General features: G+C 33.0%; 1 protein-coding gene across 1 annotated transcript in view; it reads left to right on the forward strand.

Annotated features, from left to right (window-relative positions):
* The window catches only part of ABCD3 (ATP binding cassette subfamily D member 3), a 64,330-nt gene extending 44,263 nt beyond the window's left edge, over positions 1 to 20,067 (forward strand). Inside the window, exons 10-23 of the mRNA XM_039874806.1 lie at positions 879 to 948; positions 3,218 to 3,287; positions 3,378 to 3,475; positions 3,586 to 3,677; positions 5,286 to 5,377; positions 5,453 to 5,525; positions 5,653 to 5,716; positions 10,776 to 10,853; positions 10,964 to 11,029; positions 11,127 to 11,216; positions 11,675 to 11,794; positions 16,980 to 17,084; positions 17,827 to 17,883; positions 19,869 to 20,067. Coding sequence (XP_039730740.1) covers positions 879 to 948; positions 3,218 to 3,287; positions 3,378 to 3,475; positions 3,586 to 3,677; positions 5,286 to 5,377; positions 5,453 to 5,525; positions 5,653 to 5,716; positions 10,776 to 10,853; positions 10,964 to 11,029; positions 11,127 to 11,216; positions 11,675 to 11,794; positions 16,980 to 17,084; positions 17,827 to 17,883; positions 19,869 to 19,946 — 1,153 coding nt within the window. The 3' untranslated portion in view covers positions 19,947 to 20,067. The remainder of the gene's footprint in view (positions 1 to 878; positions 949 to 3,217; positions 3,288 to 3,377; positions 3,476 to 3,585; positions 3,678 to 5,285; positions 5,378 to 5,452; positions 5,526 to 5,652; positions 5,717 to 10,775; positions 10,854 to 10,963; positions 11,030 to 11,126; positions 11,217 to 11,674; positions 11,795 to 16,979; positions 17,085 to 17,826; positions 17,884 to 19,868) is intronic.
* Positions 20,068 to 22,411: the final 2,344 nt, after the last annotated feature.

Here is a 22,411-nt window from a genome sequence, read left to right on the forward strand (position 1 = left end):
ATTCACAGAGTTTAAAGGGAGAAAAGAGACTTTAAATAAATATTAAGTGTTTATTGAAGGCTGTTTTAACAGTGCCTTCTGGACTCCTATGTAAATTTTTACTTTTCTGTAATAGGTACTTTGATGGGAGATTTATATCATACTGAACAGAGTGAAAAGACTAGACTTTGGTATCATATGTGAGTTATAATCTCAGCTGCTTGACTTGCTACCTGTATGACTTTAACAAATTTACATAACTACACTGAACCTTTCTTTATTTATAAAAATGCCCATTTATTTCTAGTCAAGATCCTTATGGCCCTTGTGGACGCATTCAAACCAGTTCAGGAAAACTGAAGTTGTGAAGACATGGTGGGGTTCTAAGAATAAAAGTGACTATGCATCTAGGCCTCCTGAGAGTTGGCACTGAGAAGCTGTCAGGACTTAGTTTGGTTTTCTCTTTTTCAGAGGCTGTATGTCATGGCATCGCTATTATCTAGCTTTTGTTTTCTACTCCTCCTTCTACTGTATTTAATTTGTAGTCTATGATGGCTGTCCCAGCCCTGCTTCCCTATGTATCATGGCAACTTCCTTCTTATTTTTTATTGTTTTATTTAAATTTCTAAGAATTAGCCCAGCACATTTCAGCCAGGCTACCTATGGCACATGCATCATATAGTTGTAGTCTAGTCTGTGATCCAATCAGATATGTATTCCTGTGCTCTGAACTAGGCACAGAGTCTCAAGTACTGACCATGGATTGAGACGTACCTGGTAAGGTCTTAATCACAAACTATTTATTTAAATGCAGATATTCAGTCATCAAATACTGTATTTCAGTTATTTTACAGGCTTAGGTAACATTAAAATTAATTGCTAAATTATTTTTTTAATAGTGAAGAAGTTGCCTTTTACAATGGGAACAAAAGAGAAAAACAGACAATCTACACAGTCTTCCAGAAGCTGGTAAGACAACATGTTTGAGTCTCACATATTTATAAAAAGATTTTTTTTTATTTTGGCCTAGGCAAAAATATAAATATATATCTTTACTTTTTAAGGTATTTATTTTTAAATAGCTATAAAAGATTTTTATAATGTGTTTTCATAAAATAATATGAGAATAAAACTATCTTATCAGTATATTGTTGCTTAGTTATAAAAATTGATAGATTTATTAAAATGTCAGTATATTATTATATAGATAGGAGTCTTATTTAGTGATTAATTTAGTGATTTCTATAGAAAATTTGTTCCTATAACATTCATGAAAATACTGTGAAGATTATTTAGATTAGAGGTCAGCAAACTTTCTGTAAAGGGCAAGGTAGTACATATATAGTTTAGGCTTTTGAGGCTGTATGGTTTCTATTGTAACTATTCAACTCTACCACTCAAATGTAGCCATATACTATATATAACTGAATGTCTGTGGCTATGTTCTGATAAAATTTTATTTACAAAAATAAATAGCAAGCTGGATTCGGACTGTGAGTCATAGTTTGCTGACTCTTGAATTAGAATATAAACATTGTTTCTTGTGAAAACTGTACTTCAGTTTTTATTTACTTGCCACCTGGAAAACTTCAATTCAAGTAATTTTATTCATTCAAAAGATGTTGGGTACCATCTAGGTGCCTGTGTGTTTGTTCTAGGTGCTAGTGTGATAACAGTGGTGAATCTAATCTCAAAATTCTACCTTTATGGAGTTTACACTTTAGTGGAAGCTGGTGAACTTAAAAATATATTTGAAATGATTTAAAAAGATTAAAGTGGTTGTTATTTTAAATTATTTCATAAATTGAATTTTTGCTTTATTTATATTTAGCATGACTGAACTTTGATAGTGATCACTAAAATATATTTAAGGTAATTTTCCAGGAGACTGCATTTCACACCCCTCACTCTTCACATGGCTTGCTTATACTTATCTTTAGATTTCAGCCCAAAAGTTAACATCTGAGGCCTTGTCTTCTCTGATTGGTCTGTCTGAAACAGCCTTTACTAGTTATTTTCCATTTTAATGATTTGTTTCCTTAAAAGCATATATTGCAATTTATAATTTTCTTGTTTGCTTAATAGTTTGTCTCTTTCATTAGAATGTAAACTCCATGAGCTAAGGAGCCTTGTGTGTTCTATTCATTGTTCTATTCTCCAGCACTGAGCACAGCATATGACACATGGAATTCACTGGATAAAAGTTCCAGCCATTGTTCTTTTGCAGAAGATAGTAAGAGCAAGGTACCTTGTTCTTAGGAACCCCCCATTTTAGTGGTGGGGACAAACATATAAACAATTGGATATTTTATATGATTTCAGATGGTAATGAATTTTATAACCAAAAATAAAATGGAATAAAGTGGTAGAGTATGATGAGAGCTGTTGCCTACCTATTTTTAGCTAGGATGGCAAGAAGATCTTTCTTGGGGAGGTGGCATTTTATAAGAAACCCACATCAAGTGGAGGTTAGTCATAAAATATACATACCTAGGAAGACTATTCCTGGCAGAGGGCACAGCCAAAAAAAAAGCCTTAAGGCAGGAACATGTTTGAGGAACTAGCATTTCTGGAAGTCAGTGAGATGGAACAAAGTAGATGCAGATGAGGTTTAAGATAGAGCCCAGTGCCAAATCATGCAAGACTTTGGATAATCTGATAGATGGAAAAGTTGAGAACATTAAAATATAAAATAAAAAACACTTTTAGATTTCTAATTTTGATATAATACATGCTCAGATTACAGCTACAGACTTGGGCTGTGTGGCATTAATTTACATTAGCACATAGTTCAGATTGAGTGTAATGTAATTCTTAGAGAAAGCATAGACCAGGTATCTCCGACTAAAGCAAAGTATTGAGTGCCAATCTAGACTGCTAGCGTTTCACCTAAATTAGCTCATCCTTCTGTTCTTTTTGTTTTGATTATTGATCAGTTTTAGCATATACATACCTGATAGTATTATGACTGCATTGTCATTGTACATGCAAGGGACACCACATTAACATTTTTTATGTAATTTCCATTCTATTGCTATAAAAATGGTTTCATGAAGTGTTTAGTACCTGCTCTGTGATCAGCATTGTGCTCTATGAAATGTGATGTACAGTATAATCAGAAATCATATGCACTCAGTAAATATCTGTTGAATAAATGTACATTTTCTTTTATTATCATGATAGATTCATTTTTTAATACATAGAAAATATATATTTTTTTGTTCTTGCTTTCTGCCAGGTGGAACACCTACATACTTTCATTTTGTTTCGGTTTTCTATGGGCTTCATTGATAGCATAATTGCCAAATGTAAGTATGCTTTAAAAGAGATGGTGGAATGAGATTTGTGGAAAAAGTAAAGTATTGTTCATATTTTAATTCTTAACTGTTTTGTTTCAGATCTTGCCACTGTTGTTGGTTACCTAGTTGTCAGTCATCCTTTCTTAGATTTATCTCATCCTCGACATGTCAAGAGTACGCATTCAGAACTTATGGAGGTAAAGTAGTATTAATAATAACAATTGAAATTCAGATATAAAATTAAATAAAACCTAGTTTTTAATCTTAGAAATATAAGTGAAAATTAATATATTTTTTTCTGTTTAAGGATTACTACCAAAGTGGAAGGATGCTTTTGCGAATGTCTCAAGCTCTGGGTCGAATAGTTTTGGCTGGCCGTGAAATGACTAGATTGGCTGGGTAAGTAAGATTCGTAATAATGAGCAATTGCAGAGAACAATTTTTTAAAAACACAACCTTTAGTGATTGTGCCCAGTTGAGGTTAAGATCAGTGACAACTGATGCTACTAATTCTAGAAGCCGGTTTTGATAAAGAGTTAAGGAAGGTTATTTTCCTTATAGCGAACTGTTCATGTTTCCTTGAGATAATTGTTTTGAGCTTTAACTAGATTAGTGGTTCTCAAGCTGTCTGCTCCATGGACAGTGGTATTCAGTAAATTGGGAATTGTTGAATCATGACAGTTCTTCTTAATTCACAGAAAATTAACTTAATGACTAGAATCTTCTTATTTGAACTTTTTGTTTCCCACCATACATTTTTTCTTAGATCTTTGGTACTGGCAACCCAGCAAAAGATGAACAAACATGAAGTTGATTTTAATGGAAAAAAATGAAAAGTTACCTTGTAGTATCTGTAGGTACAGTTGTAAATGTGGTCATATTATCTATTAAAATTGTTCTTAGACCATAAAGTGGAATTTAATATTTTAGTATTTAAAGCTCTAGTATAAAAAGCTTGGTACGGTATGAACAACAATATAATGTAAAAAAGTCATCTGGAGAAATTAAGATCTTTTTCAGGCCTGTGATTTGTCTCTGCATATTTCTTCTTCTTTATTCCTTCTTCTCTCCTATGACAGAGAAGGTCTTAACGGCAAGATGGAAGAAGTTGTAAACTACTGTGTGGAGTCTCTTTCACTTGAAAATGCTAAAATCCTTCCTATTTGTTAATAGCTTTGTGCCTTTATAGTTCATGGCATATGGGGTGCTTCTGTTCCTTTATGAGATTGTTCCTTGTTATTCACGGAAAAATCCTGTTTCGCTTCTCTGATGTAGAGTGCTTTCTCTTTGACCATAATGTCTTTTCTATGTGCCTCAACTTCTTTTCATTAGTTTCAATTTCTGTCTCTTGTCACAGTGAGTTCCATATAATATTAATAACACTTCATCTTTTCCCCTCTTAAGAATATGAAAGAGAAATCTTCCACATTCTTTCACATTTGCAAGGAGGTAGCATTCATTTGAGATAATATATATATGTTATCTCAATATATATATATATATATATATATATATTATAAACCTTCCTCACATAGGAGGCTGTTTTTATACAACGCCTTATAGCTCAGTCCAGTGGGAACTCAGAGTCCATACCTCCTGGGTCTAAAGAATGCACTACTACTATTTCTTTTGTAGTAGCTACTAGAAACTTCTTTAAAATTCTAGTGGCAAACAACCTTCTTAACTTACCTATTAAAGAAGTAAGTATCTGTTGAGGTGGGAATCTTTTGAAACCTTTTCCCTGATCCCCACATTTCTGCTCTCCTGCTGAAACATTATAGTAAAACATGCATACTATCACTAATACTTTATGTTGATGAAAATTCTTTTAAGTTATTTCATTTAAACTAAATTATAATTTTAGAAACTTCAGTTAGATTTGTATAATATAAAAGATATAAACTTCCACAATGTCATATGTCAATTTCATCTCAAATAAATAAAATAATAAATATGAAAGACATGCTGGCCTTTGGAGATTTGATATGACTTTTTTTAAAATTTCAGTTTTACTGCTCGGATTTCAGAATTGATGCAAGTACTAAAGGATTTAAATCATGGAAAATATGAACGCACAATGGTCTCGCAACAGGAAAAGGGTAAATATAAACATATTAAGTCACATAGTTTTTGCTGACATAATATAATGCTTTAATATTTATTTTCCATTTAAGGTATTGAAGGAGCACAAGTCATTCCCTTGATACCTGGTGCTGGAGAAATCATCAGTGCTGATAACATTATAAAGTACGTATCGAAAAAGGTTTTTTAGCTCCATAAACATTTGTTAAACTACATAGTACCCTTTTCTTTTAGCTGCCTTTGCTTTGTGTTTGATATAAAATTATCCTCTTTTTATTAATTTCTTCTGTAGATTTGATCATGTTCCTTTAGCAACGCCAAATGGAGATATCTTGATCCGAGACCTTAATTTTGAAGTAAGTTTTTAAATGATTGTATAATAGCTTAATTCATCTTCAAGATGTGAAATGAAAAATGGGTGTTTGAAGAATCAAAATAATTTTAAGGCTTAACTTAGTCTCTGAATTCACAAAATTGCTTTAAAAAGTGTTTAAATACTTAGAAATCTTATTTTTCTTATTTGAAAGGATTTTAAAGTTTCAAGTATTAATATCAAAAAATATTTTGCAAATCCATTGCTAGTGCAACTGAGAAACTGAATTTTAAGTTTTATTTAATTTTAATAAATTTGATTTTAAGTAGCCACACGTGACTAGTGGACAGCACAGCTCTAGAATTCCTCTCTCTATGCCTGTGTATATGGCCTCTGTAATTTGTTTTATATATAGGATTCTTTTCAGCTGCTTTCATAGAAAGAATGTTGTCTGATAGTTTATAAAATAAGATATATAATTATTGGATTTATTTTTAAATTGTTAGAATCTTTGATAAGTCTTCAATTTTTCTATTCAGTAATGTATATTTATTTAAATACATTTCTACTTTTTAAGGAACTGTAAATGAAAACAGTTATGCACAGTACTTTGAACTTAGTCAACAATGAGTATTGTATATTATATTCATTTTAAAGCCAAGAAACATGAGACGAAGTAGAGAAAATGTAAATATAGTTGGTAAATGTTGAATGACTATAATATTACAGATACTTCAGTTAGTTTGGTGTACTCCCTTAACACAGTAGGTAGCCACCCATCAGGCTTGATTTCATAAATAAAACAGATCAGAATCCTATCTTTGTTACATTTCTAGTAGCTCCTTTGTTTAAGCCTCAACTCAAGGGTAAAAAGTGCCATGAGACTTCTCCATTGAAGAATCCTCTTGGTCCTTTTTTCCACTTTCTTCACTCTGTCTTTATGCAGAAATAGATTACACCAACAATACAGATACACACATGGCTTAAACATAATGAGAAGGGATTTGGGATCTGTATGTACAGCTACATGGAGTAGATAAGATTATGGTTCTGGTCTGTGATATTATTTACTCACTTTGTTATAATGTTACCACATTAAAGCTCTTGCTTTCTTTTCAGTCCAAAAGCCCTTCCCTTTAAAGCCCTTATGTTTGAATTTAATATACTTCTAGCTAGAGCCTATAACTTCACTTTTATAATTTCAGAAAGGCTCTTGATTTTTTGCTCTTATTTTGGTTTCATTTGGAAAGTCTTATTTGAGTACCCAGTTATGCCTTTTACTTTGTGATCATATTCCATACCACCTGTTGTTTATCTTGTTTTGTTTCCTCCTCCACTGGGAGCTGTGTTTTGACTTCTGTCCTTTTGGTCTACTGTAATGAATTCCTCTTCTGTCTCTTTTTCACTTAAGGTATTTTAAGTTAGACTTGGCTTTTCTCATTTATTCTGTCTTTGTTTTGTTTTGTTTTGTTTTGTTTTTCTTTAACATAGCCTTCCTTTATTTAACAAACATCTTTCAGTTCTTTGTAACCTCCAATTTTCTACCCATCTGGCTTACTTGAAAAAAAGGATTCCTTTCTCCTAGATAGAGGCATGGTAAAACAGACTTGGCCACCAAAAACAAATGTTTCATATTTTATGATTAGTTTTTCTCAGGTTACATAATAACCAAATAATATAAGCTTATTTGAGATAGGCGATTTTATACCTTATTCCTATGTAAACTCTCCAGCACAGGCATATTTATCTAAATGTAGACTGAAGAGACCCTAATAGATAACAACTTGTAGGTTATATATAATGTGGATGTTAAAATAGTACTTTGTAACTTATTCCAATTTTTACCTTTTTAGTAAAGGCATATTTGTAGTGTATAAGAAGCCTATAAATCTTCATAAACAGCATTCTTTTATATAATTTCTCTTTTACTTAAATCATATATATGTGTAGTTTTTTTAATTTATTATGGTAAATTCATAGGAAGTAGGATTTATCAAGAAGTGTTATTTCTGGGTAAATAACTGGTAAAAATGTGGTGGCTCAAAGCATTCACTGCTCCATTAAACCAATCTAGGAACCTCAATGATACAGAACTCAGTTTATCAGTGAAAGTTACTCTTGGTTTTTAATCTTAATTCAACCCGTAAAAAAATACATTTTTATAAATCTTTAATATGGAAAAATCATTACTGGCTTACCATGACTAATGTCATAATCGTAAGTTTTGTCCAACATTCTCAAAAGCCATAGAGTAAAGAAAAGTTAATGTTGGATTTAAAACATTTGAGCATAGGAGAGTACCTAAAGATGTCCATGAGTCTAGTTATTATTTTTACACATCATTACAAACTTGGTTTGGGTGTTTCCTGGCATATTGCAACAAATAGTGTGGAGAAATATTGGATACCAGTGTCACAATGGGCAGTTAGGGGCAGAAAAAATTATATTGCTGACATTACTCAAATAAAGCATAGTAGTGTGGAACCATTTAATTAACAGTTCTGAACTGTAGGAGCACCTAAGGACATCACTTACAGTAAAGTAAAATTATTATATAGAATCTTGCATTATCAGGAATATTCATTATATTCAGTTTTACAGGAAAAAGAAATAGATAATTGCTCATACAGAAGTCATCTAAATGAGTCTTTAAAATAATTTCTCAGAAAAAGGGACAGTTCATTCATCTAGAAAAGTCATTTAGAAGAGTTTATGCTCTAACATTGATGTGCATAAGGTGTGAAATTTTATTATAGATCAACTATGTGGTAAGCCAGTTAGGGTAATTCTCAGCCTTTTTATAGAGGTTCATTTTTTCTCTTTTATTGTGGTAAAATATACATAACACAAAATTTAACCCTTCTAACCATTTTTTAGTATACAATTCATCAGCATTAAGTACATTTACGATGTCATGTGACCATCAGCATCCTCCATCTCCAGAACTTTTTCATCATAACAGACGGAAACTCTGTACCCATTAAACAATGCATTTCCCTCCTTCCCCAGCCTCTAGTAACCTGTTCTACTTTCTGTCTCTGGGGATATGACTACTCTAACTACCTCATATAAGTGGAATCATGCAATATTGGCCCTTTTTTGTCTGGCTTATTTCACTTAGCATAATGTCTTCAAGGTTCATCCAAGTTGTAGCCTGTATCAGAATTTCATTCCTTTTTAAGGCTGAATAATGTTCCATTGTATGTATATGCCATATTTTGTTTATACATTTATCCTCTTGGGTTACTTTCATTTTTTGGCCATTGTGCATAATGCAGATGGTTCTCCATTTCATCAGAGTAGAAGCCAAAGTCTTTTCAGTGGCTTACAATGTAGAATTCGCCTGCCGCTACTCTAACCGCTCCCACTTACCTCTCTGAGCTCATTTCCTACTTCTCTTCTCTCCTTATTTCCTCTTGCCAAATCAGCCTCCCTTCTTCTTCTTTTTTTTTTTTCGAATTGAACAGGTACATTCCTGCTTCAGTGCCTTTGAATATGCTTTTTTATGGATAGGGTGGGGCTGGAATAATCTTCTTCCAGATAAACTCCTAATTCACTCCTCCTCTCAAAGTTTTGCCCATTTGCCTGGCCTGACCACCTTAGAAGTGTGACCTCCCCCACCCACTCCCAAGTTTCCTTACCCTGATCTGTTTTTTCTCTGTAACACATATTTTCAGACATATTATTTAATTGGGTAATTTATTATGCTTATTCCTTATTGTATGTCTTTCCCACTAGAATGTAAAATTGTAAGGAGAGAGTTTGGGGCTTTTTTTGGTTTGGGGGTTTTTTGTTCTCTTATTCTAATGTAACTCCATTGCCTAGAACAGAACCTGATGCTGAGAATTCAGTAAATATTCACTGAATTAAATAATAGGAACCTCAGGCTTGACAGTTAAAAAATTGTCAAAGGCTGGTCCCAACAGCTAGGATAACTCATATCTCATTGTTGTCCTTCTTTCCTGTTGTGTACATTGCTGTGTAACGTGAGCTAGGTTATAACTCCAGGTTTTCGTAGTCTTCACAGGATTGATTAACATGTAAGATCATAAGTTTAGAACTTAGCCACTCTTTTTACTATTTATCATTTAACTCTATTGTTGCAGAGCAGTTTGGTAGCATGTGTAAATATAATGTATATATACTTTGATCCAACACTTATAATTTCCAAAGAATCTGATCTATAGAAACATTTCTCACTAGTGCATAAATTTGCTCACTGACTCAGAATTAGCTAAGAGCAAAACAAAATGCAGATGAATTAATATTTAACAAAAGGAGAGTATTTAAATAAATTATGGTGCGTCCTTACTATGGAATACACTGCAAACATTAAAAAAAAAGAATGAGAGGAATCTGAATACACTGACCTAGAAGAATATATGTTATATATTGTTAATCAATAACAAATGTAGGACATATATAGTACGATTCCATTTTTAAAAGAAAATTATGGATACACACATATTTAGTGTTTTCAAGAATTCTCAAATTTTTTAAGCTTTAGCTCTTTGTATTCTGACTGAGATGAAGTTGATAATATCAATAATGATTTTTAACTCTTCTTGTTTAGAAAAAGATTTGCAGCTCTCTGCCAGCATTAATTTAACATCATGCCTAGGAATGCTACATTTTCCAGGATTTGATATTTTCAGTGATCAAGAATTACTGTATTTTGTAAATGGAAGTACTACTACTAAAAACAATACTGTAAATAGAATGATGTCATTTGTTTCCAAAGACATTGATATACTGGTGCAATGTAAAAATAATAATAAAAGCGAGATATTTTGTGGCAAACTTTGGGGATAAGGTTAGGACTGTAATCCATGAGTTATCTCGGGGTAAACGCTGCACCTGCAAGCAGTGGTAATGAGTATTCTTAAGGCAAACGGGAAATGGGTTAAATTTTTAAAAAGTGAGTAAAATTTGAAAGTAAACAAAAACAAAGGGTCCCTTCAACCATACCATCCACTGCTTCTACCTCATATCACATTTATAGACAAAACAGAAAGCTAGTCATTAGCAGAGAACTCTCAGTAAATGTTCATTGCATATATATTCATTCTATTTAATTAATTCATAGACCGGTTTCCTTTCAGGTTCGCTCTGGGGCCAATGTTCTAATTTGTGGTCCAAATGGCTGTGGGAAGAGTTCACTTTTCCGTGTTCTTGGTGAAGTAAGTACAAATTAGCCTCAAAATTTTACAGTCTTATTTTGCCATGTGACCTACTACATCGTGGAATCTACAACTGCTCTTTTACACCTCTTTTTTTTTTTATCCAATAGTTATGGCCTCTTTTTGGAGGACGTCTAACTAAACCTGAGAGAGGAAAGTTATTTTATGTTCCTCAAGTAAGACCTTTCTTGAGTTATTTTGTAATCTTTAATATAAAGCTATTCTTATTGTTTAAGAATTCACTTGTGATGATTTTTGCTCTCCTACTATCAGAGACCTTATATGACTCTTGGAACACTTCGAGACCAAGTGATATATCCAGATGGAAGAGAAGATCAGAAAAGGAAGGGGATATCTGACCTTGTAAGTAAATATTTATATTCGAGACCTGCTGAAAATACTGTTTAAGATTCTTTTTCTTAATCAGTTAAGTAGTTTATCCTAACCTGTAAAAGCCTCCTAAAGCCTTGTCATTAATTATAATTTCTAAGATACGTTAAGATATGAACCACTTTGCTTAAATATGACTTGATGAGTATTTAACCTTGTCTTTAAATGATTGTTCTCTCATTGCCCTTGTCCTTTAATTACACATAATAGTGTTATTCTCTTTAAGCTACTAGATATATTTTGTTAGATTTAATATAGATAGGAAGTAAAGGATTTGGGGCTACCTTCGTGCCACATTCTTTTGTGAAATGTGCCTCTTTAAATGATATTGGCAATAGACTTATAGTGATTCTATTGTAAAAAAAAAAAGTAAGATAGAGAATGTTGGTTTATTTTAAGCTTGATTTCACCTTTAATCATTTTGCTAAAAGGTACTGAAGGAATACTTAGATAATGTCCAGTTGAGTCATATCCTTGAACGTGAAGGAGGCTGGGACAGTGTTCAGGATTGGATGGATGTACTCAGTGGTGGAGAGAAGCAAAGAATGGCAGTAAGTATATTGTGAAGACATTGCACAACAGTGCAACTGGTTGATTAATCAAGGCACACAGTTTTATTTTAATCTTTTCAATTAGTAATGGTTTTTGTATAGATTAGTTTAAATGATAATAAAGGTGCTTGAAAGTGTATAACTTGCATGTAAATTTTGGAATTCGGAAAAATTTATAAATTTTCCTGTGAAAGGAAAAGCTGCACATCCAATTATATACCATTACTACATTTTTGTAAAAGTTGGGGAAACTTTGTACCGCATGGTCCTGGGATATATGGTAATCTCGATTGGGTTTTGAGATCTCTTTCTATGTCTTTTCCCTATAGACATCTCTTTGTCTTACTAAGGCTTTTCTCTCTGATATTAGAGATGATCAGTTTTAATTTTATTATCATTTTATTCTTTATTCTGTTCTTGCCCTTTCCTCTTACCATTATATGTATCCTTGTTTCAGGGATTAGTATCTAGTTCCTAGAATTATTTAGAATTTAAAATTTTTTCTACTATAAAAAAGCATTTGAAAGGAACTATTTTAATTTTATGATTGACTAAACTTATTCCTTATCAAACATGACTATAAAACTCTACATATTAGGAGTGAGTACTCTGTTAAGAGGAATAACTTTTAAAGAGTTATTTTCTAACTGTACATACCATAGTTTGAGCAGATCCAGAAGGATTTTTCTTTCCAGAATATTAACCTTATGGAAATTAGAGAAAACTGTAGCCAAGGAAAGAGTAAAAGAAGCGGCTTATTGCAGAATTGCTTATTCATTATCTTCAGGTTATATTCTACCATTTTGTTGCCTCCTACTCCCTAATTTTGCATGTTTTGTTTTTCCCTAAATAATACCCATTTTATATGAACTTGATGTAAACCTAATATTGTGATTTTTCTGATTAGAACTGTTAATATAAGATTAATCTAGAGTGAAGAATAAATCATAAACAAAAGAAAGATGTCAGCCATACTCAAAATGGAAACTGAGCTGAATGAGTGAGAATTTGAAATGATTGGGCATTTCTTGAATCAATTTAGGGGATCGCTATAGAAAGAACTGCAAGTCAAGAGAACAAATTTAAATTTTATACTTTGATTTCAAAGAAAATGGAAGGCTAAGAGTCACAAGTGGACACAATAGCAACTTAGATAAATAAAAAAAAATTCATAACTAAGGAATTCTGTGTGTGGGGTATAAAGGTACAAGTCGGATAATTTTTATTTGAAGATAAGAAATTCAAGGTCTTCAGGAATGAGAAGATATCTTGGAAGAGTAAGGTTGTAGGGGAAAGAATCCTGTAAAACCATATGAACTATGATAGAGTTGTTTGGGAGTGAGAGAAAGCTCTCCTGTGGCCCTGCTGCTTGACCAAGCCATTGACGGTGTGTGTTCTGTATAGGCCAGTGTTTGGAGAATTAAACGTAAAGTTTAAAAGAGAGCATATTGTTTTGCTACTTTCAAAGGGTTTGTGGGGAGAGAGAAGAGGATAATACAACCAATATTAATGTTGATGAAGTTGGGTGAAGATTATGTGTGTTCATTTTACTGTTCTTTCTTTTTTTTTTGATTAAAAGTTTTCAAAGTAAAAAGTTAAGGGAAGTGAAGACAGTTTTCATAAATTACAAGAATTTATCAATATTAAAAACTAATTTTTAGGAAGAACAGACTTGAAAGGTCTAACCATCCAAATTAGAGAACTTACAAGAGTGAGGGTTTGTGTAAAACTGGTGAACCAAAGGAACTTTTGGGTAAGCAGAGCTAGGATTTGAATTTGAGAGAATGGAATAATACTATTGAATAAAAGGAGGTCTGGTGACAGATTTCTAAAAGCGCCTTGAAAAATGCTCCTTCAGTCTAAATGTAGAGAGATAAGATGATTATTCCATTATTTTAACAGTGAAAAAAACAAATTCAATGATGATATAATTTGGATCTTCTAGTTAGAAGATCCAAATATTCTCAACTAACTGTAATACAAGGCAGTCTTATAGCTACAAAGGAAATGCACTGGTATAAAGATGGGAAAAAGTTGGTTTTGAATGGCAGATCCTATTTAATTCTCCTAGCAGCCTTGTAAAGCAAGGTATAGACAAGGGAAAGACTTGGCAAGCTCAATCAGGTTACTAATGCCATACAGCTAATGAGAGGCAGAACTGAGCTTCAAGTGCAGGTGGGTCTGACACCAGAATTGTTGCTCTTAACCAGTCAGTACTTTATAGCCTTCGGTGTGCATGTGGGCTGTCTATCCAGTTCTCTTCTCTCATTGTCCGGTGAGATCTCAAGTGATATTTCCCTCCATTGCACTCATTTGGTCCCAGCCATCATCAGCCAAGGTGGTTCTATCTAATATCATAATTTAGTATATCATATTTCTCTGACTGATAGTTGTCTTTCACAACTCTTCCTATTTAGTCATGGAGTTCTTTTTGTGAATTATGAAAAAAATATATGTGATAGAAAAGTTGGAATATGTATAAAATTATAAAGAAGGAACAAAACCCCCTTACCAGAAATACCACTGTCATAAAATTTTTAGTGTCTTTTTAAACCATTTTTATAATTCTTTCTCTTTTACCTAATTGGCAGCTGTTGTCTTCAAACTCAGTGAGATTTCTTGAATATTGTTCAATATTCTTACAATTGATCAATCTTTTTCTTACAGTTGATATATCCTCTTCTGACTCTACCTCCTTTCCTGTCTAGTACAGACTTAATAATCCAGGACCTGGCATGGGGCCTGGCACATAGGAGGTATTCCGGAGGTATTTCTTAAAGGAATGAACAAATTATCCCTTCCACTTAACTTCCTTTCCCACTTTTTGTTTTCTCATATTACTTAAACCCCAATCAAGAGCAGTTGTTTGCCTTGGCATTTCTGTGCGTAGGCTTCTGAGCACAGCTGAAAAAATCAGAATGATATGGATTGGTGCCAGCACACTTTCATGGTTTCCAGTCTTACAGGGGCTTGTAGCATGGCTTGGCAATCATGTTACTTATTTTTCCCCCTCTCTTTCATTTTTCATGATAATCATTTAAAAACTCCAATCTCAGGCTTTTACCCCATTTTCTACTCTACCACTCTCAGCAGAATAACTTATCTCCTGCTTAAAAAAGAGAAGCTATTATTTCAGTTAAATGACAGCTAATTTTTATTGAGTACTTAATAGGTATTATGCTAAGCACTTTACACAGATTTTCTCATTTAATTCTCACAACAGTCCTGTGAGATAAGAACTATGAAGTCCCATTGGACAGGGGAAATTAAACAGTTAAGTAGCTTGTCAAGCAAGGACAGCTAGTAAAAATTAAAGCATGTAGGGGTGAGGGTGTTGGCTTGTCAAGCTCAGGTAGTATGACTGCAGTGTTCATGTACTCATTCACTTTACAGTCTTGTAGTATCAAGTACCTGATAGCATAGTGGAGGGAGAGACGCATGATGTGAGAAGTGTGATGACGACATGCAGCGAGCTCCATGGGAACACAGGGGGCATGTGTAGAATGCCTTCAGATAGCCATTTCTCTTAATTAACTTTGCGCCGGGCAACTGTCTTGTCCTCCCTGATATACTTGACCTTGTGTCCTAGTAGTTAAGAGGAGGCGATATTGGCTAGAATGTGGAGGGTAGAGAGCGAGCAGGAATAAGATTGTGCAGGGCCTTGTAGGCCATGGTAAAGAGTTTGAGTTTTATTTTAAGTGAAATGGGAAGTTGTTGAAAGATTTTAAGCAGAAGAGTGAAATTTTGTAATTTATATTTCTAAGATCTTCTCTGGTTACATGGAGAATGGATTGGAGCGGAGTAAAAGAGGAAGTAGAAAGCTATTTGTGGTCATCCAGGCAGGAGATGACTATGTTGTGGGAAAAAAAGCATGATTATGGAGATGGGGAAAAAGTGAGTGGATTTTAAACTCAACAGGACTTGAAATGGACTAAAAATGAGGGGATGGAGGGAGTGAAAGGGAGGAGGAGAGGGGAATGATAGAGAAGGACTCATGGCTTTCTAGGTTGAACAACTGTTTGATAGTGTCATTTTCTGAAATGTTTATGATTGGGAGGGTAGATGAATGGATTTTAAGGGGAAAATCTAGAAAATCTATATGAGTTTTAGATTTTTAAGTCTGAGAGTCCCATGAGGTATCCAAGTAGACAAATCAAATAGAAATTCTTACATATCAATCTGAAAATTAGAAGAGAAATATAGATGAAAGATATGTACTGGGAGTTTGCAGGTGTAGATCATGAGATTTGAAATCGTGAGATTCAATGAGATGCAATATAGGAAAAAGAGAAGAGGACCTAGGCATTAACCCTGAGGAACCTCAACATTTAGTGGTCAGATGGAAGAGAAAATGCTGGAAAAGAAGCTGAGAAAGCAGCTTAGGAAGTGGGAGGAAACTTAAGACCCAGTTTCACTGTCACTTAAAGAGCAGGGAGTGGTCATCTGAGTTGAATGTTGCAGAGGAGGTGAATTGGGTAAGGATAGAAGAGTGTGCATTGGTTTTGCAATGTGGAGATCATTGTTAGTGGCAGATGACAAAATGGAATATCTGTTAGACAAAGGATCAAGATACATAATTCCCAGAAAATAAAATACATGTGGAAAATAAACCTAAGAAAATGTTCAGTATTTCTGCTAATCAAAGAAATGTAAGCTTTAACAATCTGGATGTTAGTTTTTACTTATAAAATTAGCAAATGCTTTAAAAAAAATGGACACACTCAGTACTGACCACAGGAATATGAAACCAGGTACACTCAAAAAGTTTGATGGGGATATTAATTGGCAACTTAATGGGCATTACTTAATCAACAAAGAAATAGACACGTTTTTGCACTTGTGCCATCTACAAGTCTGAATTCTAAGATTTGGTTAAAACATGTGCCCTTTAATCTTGTTTAGAGAACTTTCTTTAATATTAGTTTGAAACTCAACTTCATCTCATATCAGTCCTAAAAGGTTTTTTTTACTTTTAACATTTTATTACATTTTCCCCTTTGTTCGGCAAGATAATAAAAACAATGAGGTTTATATATTGTTTTTGTTTCTGGGAAATAGATTTTTTGAGTTAGAATAATTTTTATACTTGCTTTATGACTGTAAATGCATACTTAATTTATTTTAGCTTATTTCTGCATGTGATTATACAAAATATATTTATAATATATTTCTGTTTATTCCTCAGATGGCAAGATTATTTTATCATAAACCCCAGTTTGCCATTTTAGATGAATGCACAAGTGCAGTTAGTGTGGACGTGGAAGGCTACATTTACAGTCATTGTCGAGAGGTAAGTATGCCAAGTCCTCAGTTTAAAGGTCCATGTGCCCCTTCTTGTTTTATTCTGTGACTCACCAAATATCTATCCAAAGAGGAGATTCTAAGTTACTAAGTAACAAAGTTACTGTTAAAGGATGATATCTCACTTTAGCAAAGAGTGTTATATTAACTCAGTGTCAGTGTCCCCATGTGTTGCTGCAGAAACATTCATGTGTTTAATTATAGAATTCTGCCCCAGAACCCTCTGGGGGTGTGGTAAATACTACTTTTCTAAAATCTGAGTTCTAAGACAGATTCCAAAACAAGGTTTCCAATAAAGGATTATCACCCTGTATTTGAAAAACAAATTGGCTGTAGACAGTACTGTTTTGATTTAATTTTCTTGATTTTGACCTTTTGCTGTTTTTATCATCTTTATACTTTTTTTTACATATTTTTCACAGTAAGATGGAAAATGTACTAGGATATATATTTTTTGCCCCAAACAAAATAATACACAGCAATAGTACCTGTTAGTTTAGTTTTATTTTTCTTAAAGAACTTTGTTGATACCCATTAGTTTTTATTATGTAGTTGATGGCCTGTATTTTGTATTACCTTGAACATTTGTCATCAGTTGTAATTTTTTCTCTTTGACATTAATTTTAACTATAGCTACTGAAGATAGTCATCTTAAAGCTTAAAATACGTAGAGTGGTTTGATTTGTATTCTGTGTTATTTATAGCAATCTAAATCATTTTCTTTGTATTAGGTCGGTATCACCCTCTTCACTGTGTCACACAGGAAGTCTCTTTGGAAACACCATGAGGTTTGTATTTCTTACATTGAACGATACAGTGAAAATTTATTTAAATATATGAATTCAGCTGATTATGCTTTTAGATTTCTTGGTGTATATTCCCTTAGATACATGTACCTTAAGGAAAAAAGGTGATTCTATTTCAGTTTTATAAAATGAAATAGGATTTTCTTAGATATCATTGTAGTTGTTAGTTTTGAAAGCTTTAGTACATATAAACAATCCCTAGGTTATATAAGAGATATTAGAGAACCAGTTAGTGGTTCTCCGGTTTTATAAATGACTGTCGTATAATAATTGACTAAAATTTGCATACTCTTATCACAACTATGACTAAGCAATATTTTTCTTATCTTCTTATCTTATCTTCTTATCTTCTGCTGTATTGGCAGAAGGAGAAAGAGACGAAGGATTAGATGGCAAAAAGTTTAGGGACATTTCGAGTGATCAGAACTATAAGGAAGAAATTGAATAACGTCAGCTGTGTTTACCATTGCGCAGCAGTAAAATAGAATTCATTAGGTAGTCAGGATGATTTACAAAGTTATTACAGTGAGGTTTACACTGGTACAGATATTTTATTTATTCTGCCATTCCAGCAGTGCCATTCTCAGTATAACAGTTCTTTTCTACTCTTACTGTAAAGTGATCAAACTCTAAAAAGAAACCCAGTTTATTTCATTTTATATTCTTTTCTTTTTCCTTTTCTGTTCCCTCTTTCCTTCCTTCTTCTCCTCCTTTTTTCCTTCCTAAATGATACAGAAATCTTAGGTAAAAGAAAGGATTTGAGAAAAGTTAGAACAATTTTATCTTCTCTCATAAAATTCACACCTGATCAGGCACCTTTTTTGCCATGTACTGGGCTCACCGTCTGAAGGATACAGAGTACTATGTTTACCCTTTAGAACTTATGGTTTAGGCAATAGTGTACAAATGATAAAAAAAGAGCATAGGACTCAAAGTTAAGAAACTTGCATTCAGACCACTATGTCTGGCATCAGTTGCTACCTTTGTATAATAAAGTTTTTCATCCTTGTCAGCCTGTCTCATAGATTACCATGAGGATCAAAGAGGTAGCCTATATGAAAATATTTAATAAAATATAATGAAATTCTATAGAGCTGTGTGACTTTTAAATATAGTTTTTATCTTATGGCATGTTATAATCTGCTCATTTCTCATGAATTGAATGAGAAATTGAATAACTAGAAATCAAATAGTTTAAAATATATCCAAACCTTTGTATTTCCTCAAAGTTCATAAATATTATAGTCATAGGACAGTGAGAGGACTTGGGTTTTCGCTCTCTTCTTCTAGAGGTATAAACAAGTAGCCAAATAATAGGAAGAATAGCAATGTTAGTAGCCAGAATAGCTAAGAAATAACAGTAGAAAAATAGAAAACAAAGCTTTTTTGTAAATAAAAAGGCACTAAATAAAAACAGAAGGCTTTGTAACAGCTGTCCTAAGTGTCTTCATAGAATGAGGTATGTAGGCGCACTATAGCTCTTGATTCTCCCTCTGCTAAATCCAAAAATAGACAAAAAGCCTTAAGGTAGAGGTTTCGAGCTGATCTAGGAAACCAGATAAGGAAGTATTAAAAACGACCCTACTAAACTGGGTTGCACTTGGTGGTATATCAGATCCTTGGTTCTGAAGTTATAGGAGCATTCTAATTGTAGGTGTACTTATAGATTTGGTTCCTTTAAAATAATGAGGAAGTCTGATATTTTAATTCTTAGGAGGGAAAGCACTATATCCATTCCAAGCAGAATTATATTGTTGCTCTTTTCAAAATGAACATATGTCTTCATTTAGCCTTTACCTTGGAGAACTTTATGCATTTCTGTGTATAAACTTTTAAAGGTTTTAGTAGCTCTAAATAATAATTTAGATCATTTGTATAATAACCTCTACATAAATTCCTGACAAAAAGGAAATTCTCTTAGTCAATGATTTTTTTCTCTCCTTTTTTCTCTCCCTTCTTTCCCATAGTACTACCTCCACATGGATGGCAGAGGCAATTATGAATTTAAACAGATAACAGAAGATACAGTTGAATTTGGCTCTTAGAATCCGGAGGACTGTACCTGCTTCAAGGAAATCATTAACACACTTAGAAATACAAAGTACATTGTAACTTAAAGTTCAGCTTTTTTTTTTTTTAAACAAAGCAACAAATTATAAAATAATTGAGAACAAGTTGTTAAAAAGTTTAATATTATATAGGATATTGCTATTTGTGTATATGTTGATTTAATTATTAATATGTACTAAGAACGACCTTATTCTTGTGGTTAAAAAACTGCCTAAATTAAATTGGGCTTAAATCAGTGTAACCTGATTCATCCTGGGCTGTAAACCATTTGAAGTGAGCTAATTTGACTTTTATGGCTCTATCTTTTGCTTCAATGAAGAATCTTGTTTAAAACTGGAGTCATCACTTGTCCTGTGCTAACAAGATTGTCTTGAGATTGATTTTCTTGTGCCCCATGATGGTGGGAAACAAATCATAGTCTGTTATCAAAATGTACAGCGTCATTGCAAAATAGCATTTATTACACAGTGGCAAATTTCTTTAGCTGTCACAGTTATACTCATCCTTTGTATATATCTTGGGGTACATTTGACTCCAGGAAAGCCATTTATATTTTCTTTGGCCAAATAATAAATGTGCCCCTCTCTATCTGCAGTATTTGAGTTGCTTTGAGGGTTCTTTGTGGTTATGTAACAAAAATATACCCATCTTGCTTACCAAAGGGTGGTTACTGTGTTTCATGACTATTCTTCCCAACGTTTGGGGTATTAAAACACAAAGTCCTTACATGTCAGCTCCAGATCTTAAGAAGATTTTTAGATTTTTAAAGAATTGGACAGACTTGTGTATGTCAGAAGCCCATTCATTAGAAGTGTGGCAGTTACATGCTTTTAAACTCAGATGAGCCATAGGAATGCACTACATGAAGTAATGCACTGAGTATGCAATGTTATCACTATCTTCGACTACGATTTTGTTTAAAAACGTTATAAAACTATTATGTACATGGGTGAATTATGTTCCCTAGGTACTGGTTTATCTCTGTGAGTCTTTAATAACTTTTTTATATTTGGGTTATTATGTTGAACTATCCTAAGAGAAATGGATTTCACTTCACCAAACCACCATTAATGACCACATGTATAATTTGCACAGTGAAACTGAATATTATCAATAAGCTCAATATGAAATCAGTTTTATCAAATGGGTTCAGAAAGGGGCATTTTGTATTCTTGTTTCTGCATAACCTTTTTTTTTTTTTTTTTTTTTTCCAGAATTAACTGTAAGAATCACTGGCTATCAAAGTAAAATTTGATATACTGATTCCATAATACATAACATTCAGTTTTTACCACTCTTTAGCAAACATGTATATGTACTGATTTTCTTTTCAGATTAAAAAAACATATTGTATACATCTTTTGCTTGTTCTTTTTATTCTTGTATCTAAATACTGGGTAGTTCATTCATAGTTCATACAGTCTTGACTGGAAAAACACAAATAAATTAATATTTAAAATGCTTTTTTAGCACTCTGTCTTTCTTAAAAAGCTGTGTCAACTGTGATTTTAATGCAATGAATTTCTCTTTTAGAAAAGCCAGTTAAAACCCTTAGTATACCTCATGAAAGCTACCAAAAAAATAGAATTTAAAAGATATGATAAGTTCTGGGAAAGATTTTTAAGGCATGGAGGAAGTTTGAAATTTTCATATTTCTAAATTACCCTAAACCTAGTAATAGCTTCTTCCTAATTCCTTCTGTAATGGATTCTTGCCACTAAAATTATTTTTTTCTTCCTTTTTAATGTAACAAATGTTAAAGCACCTCACCATTTGAGGCACAGAGGAAGATCCTCCTGGAGAATCACGGTAAACACAGTAAACATTAACAGAATGATGATTCTGAGAAGGCCCACAATAAAGAAATCCACTGTTTCCAAAACGTGATTGACCATGGAACACCCATTTCCACATAATTTTTATCAGTGCCTTCTATAGATTGTACTGAGAAATGGCAGTTTAATTTGAAGAATACACTAAAATAAGAACTTTCATCCATGAGCAATATACGGCATACCAAGTGTACCATTCTGTGTTCTAACACCAAGTTTTTTATATAATGAGAAAATAGGAATGTAAACAACTAGGTTCTTTGCTATGCATTAGCAGAGTAAAACATACTTAGGGTTTGCCTCTGCAGGGGAAGCAAAATTTTACTTCTACCCTTGTAGGGTTTTTGGTTGAGTTTGAGAAATCGACAAAGACATTAACAGAAGATAATACAAGTTTATTTAAGTTTTATGTGACATGGAAGCCCTCATAAGGAAATGAAGACACAAAGAAGTGGCAGAATCTAAAGGCTTTTACAAATTAAGTTGAACAAAGAGGCAAATGGAGAAAGGTAAACTGTGAGGGGGCTAAAGGAAGAAAAGGAGTATTTTAATAGAGTTGTGTAGAATTTTAAGTCTCAACATCCTGTCCTTGATAAGAATGTTATTTA

This window comes from Pteropus medius, unplaced genomic scaffold, assembly GCF_902729225.1.
Source record: "Pteropus medius unplaced genomic scaffold, Ma_sr-lr_union100, whole genome shotgun sequence".
Lineage (NCBI taxonomy): Eukaryota > Metazoa > Chordata > Mammalia > Chiroptera > Pteropodidae > Pteropus > Pteropus medius.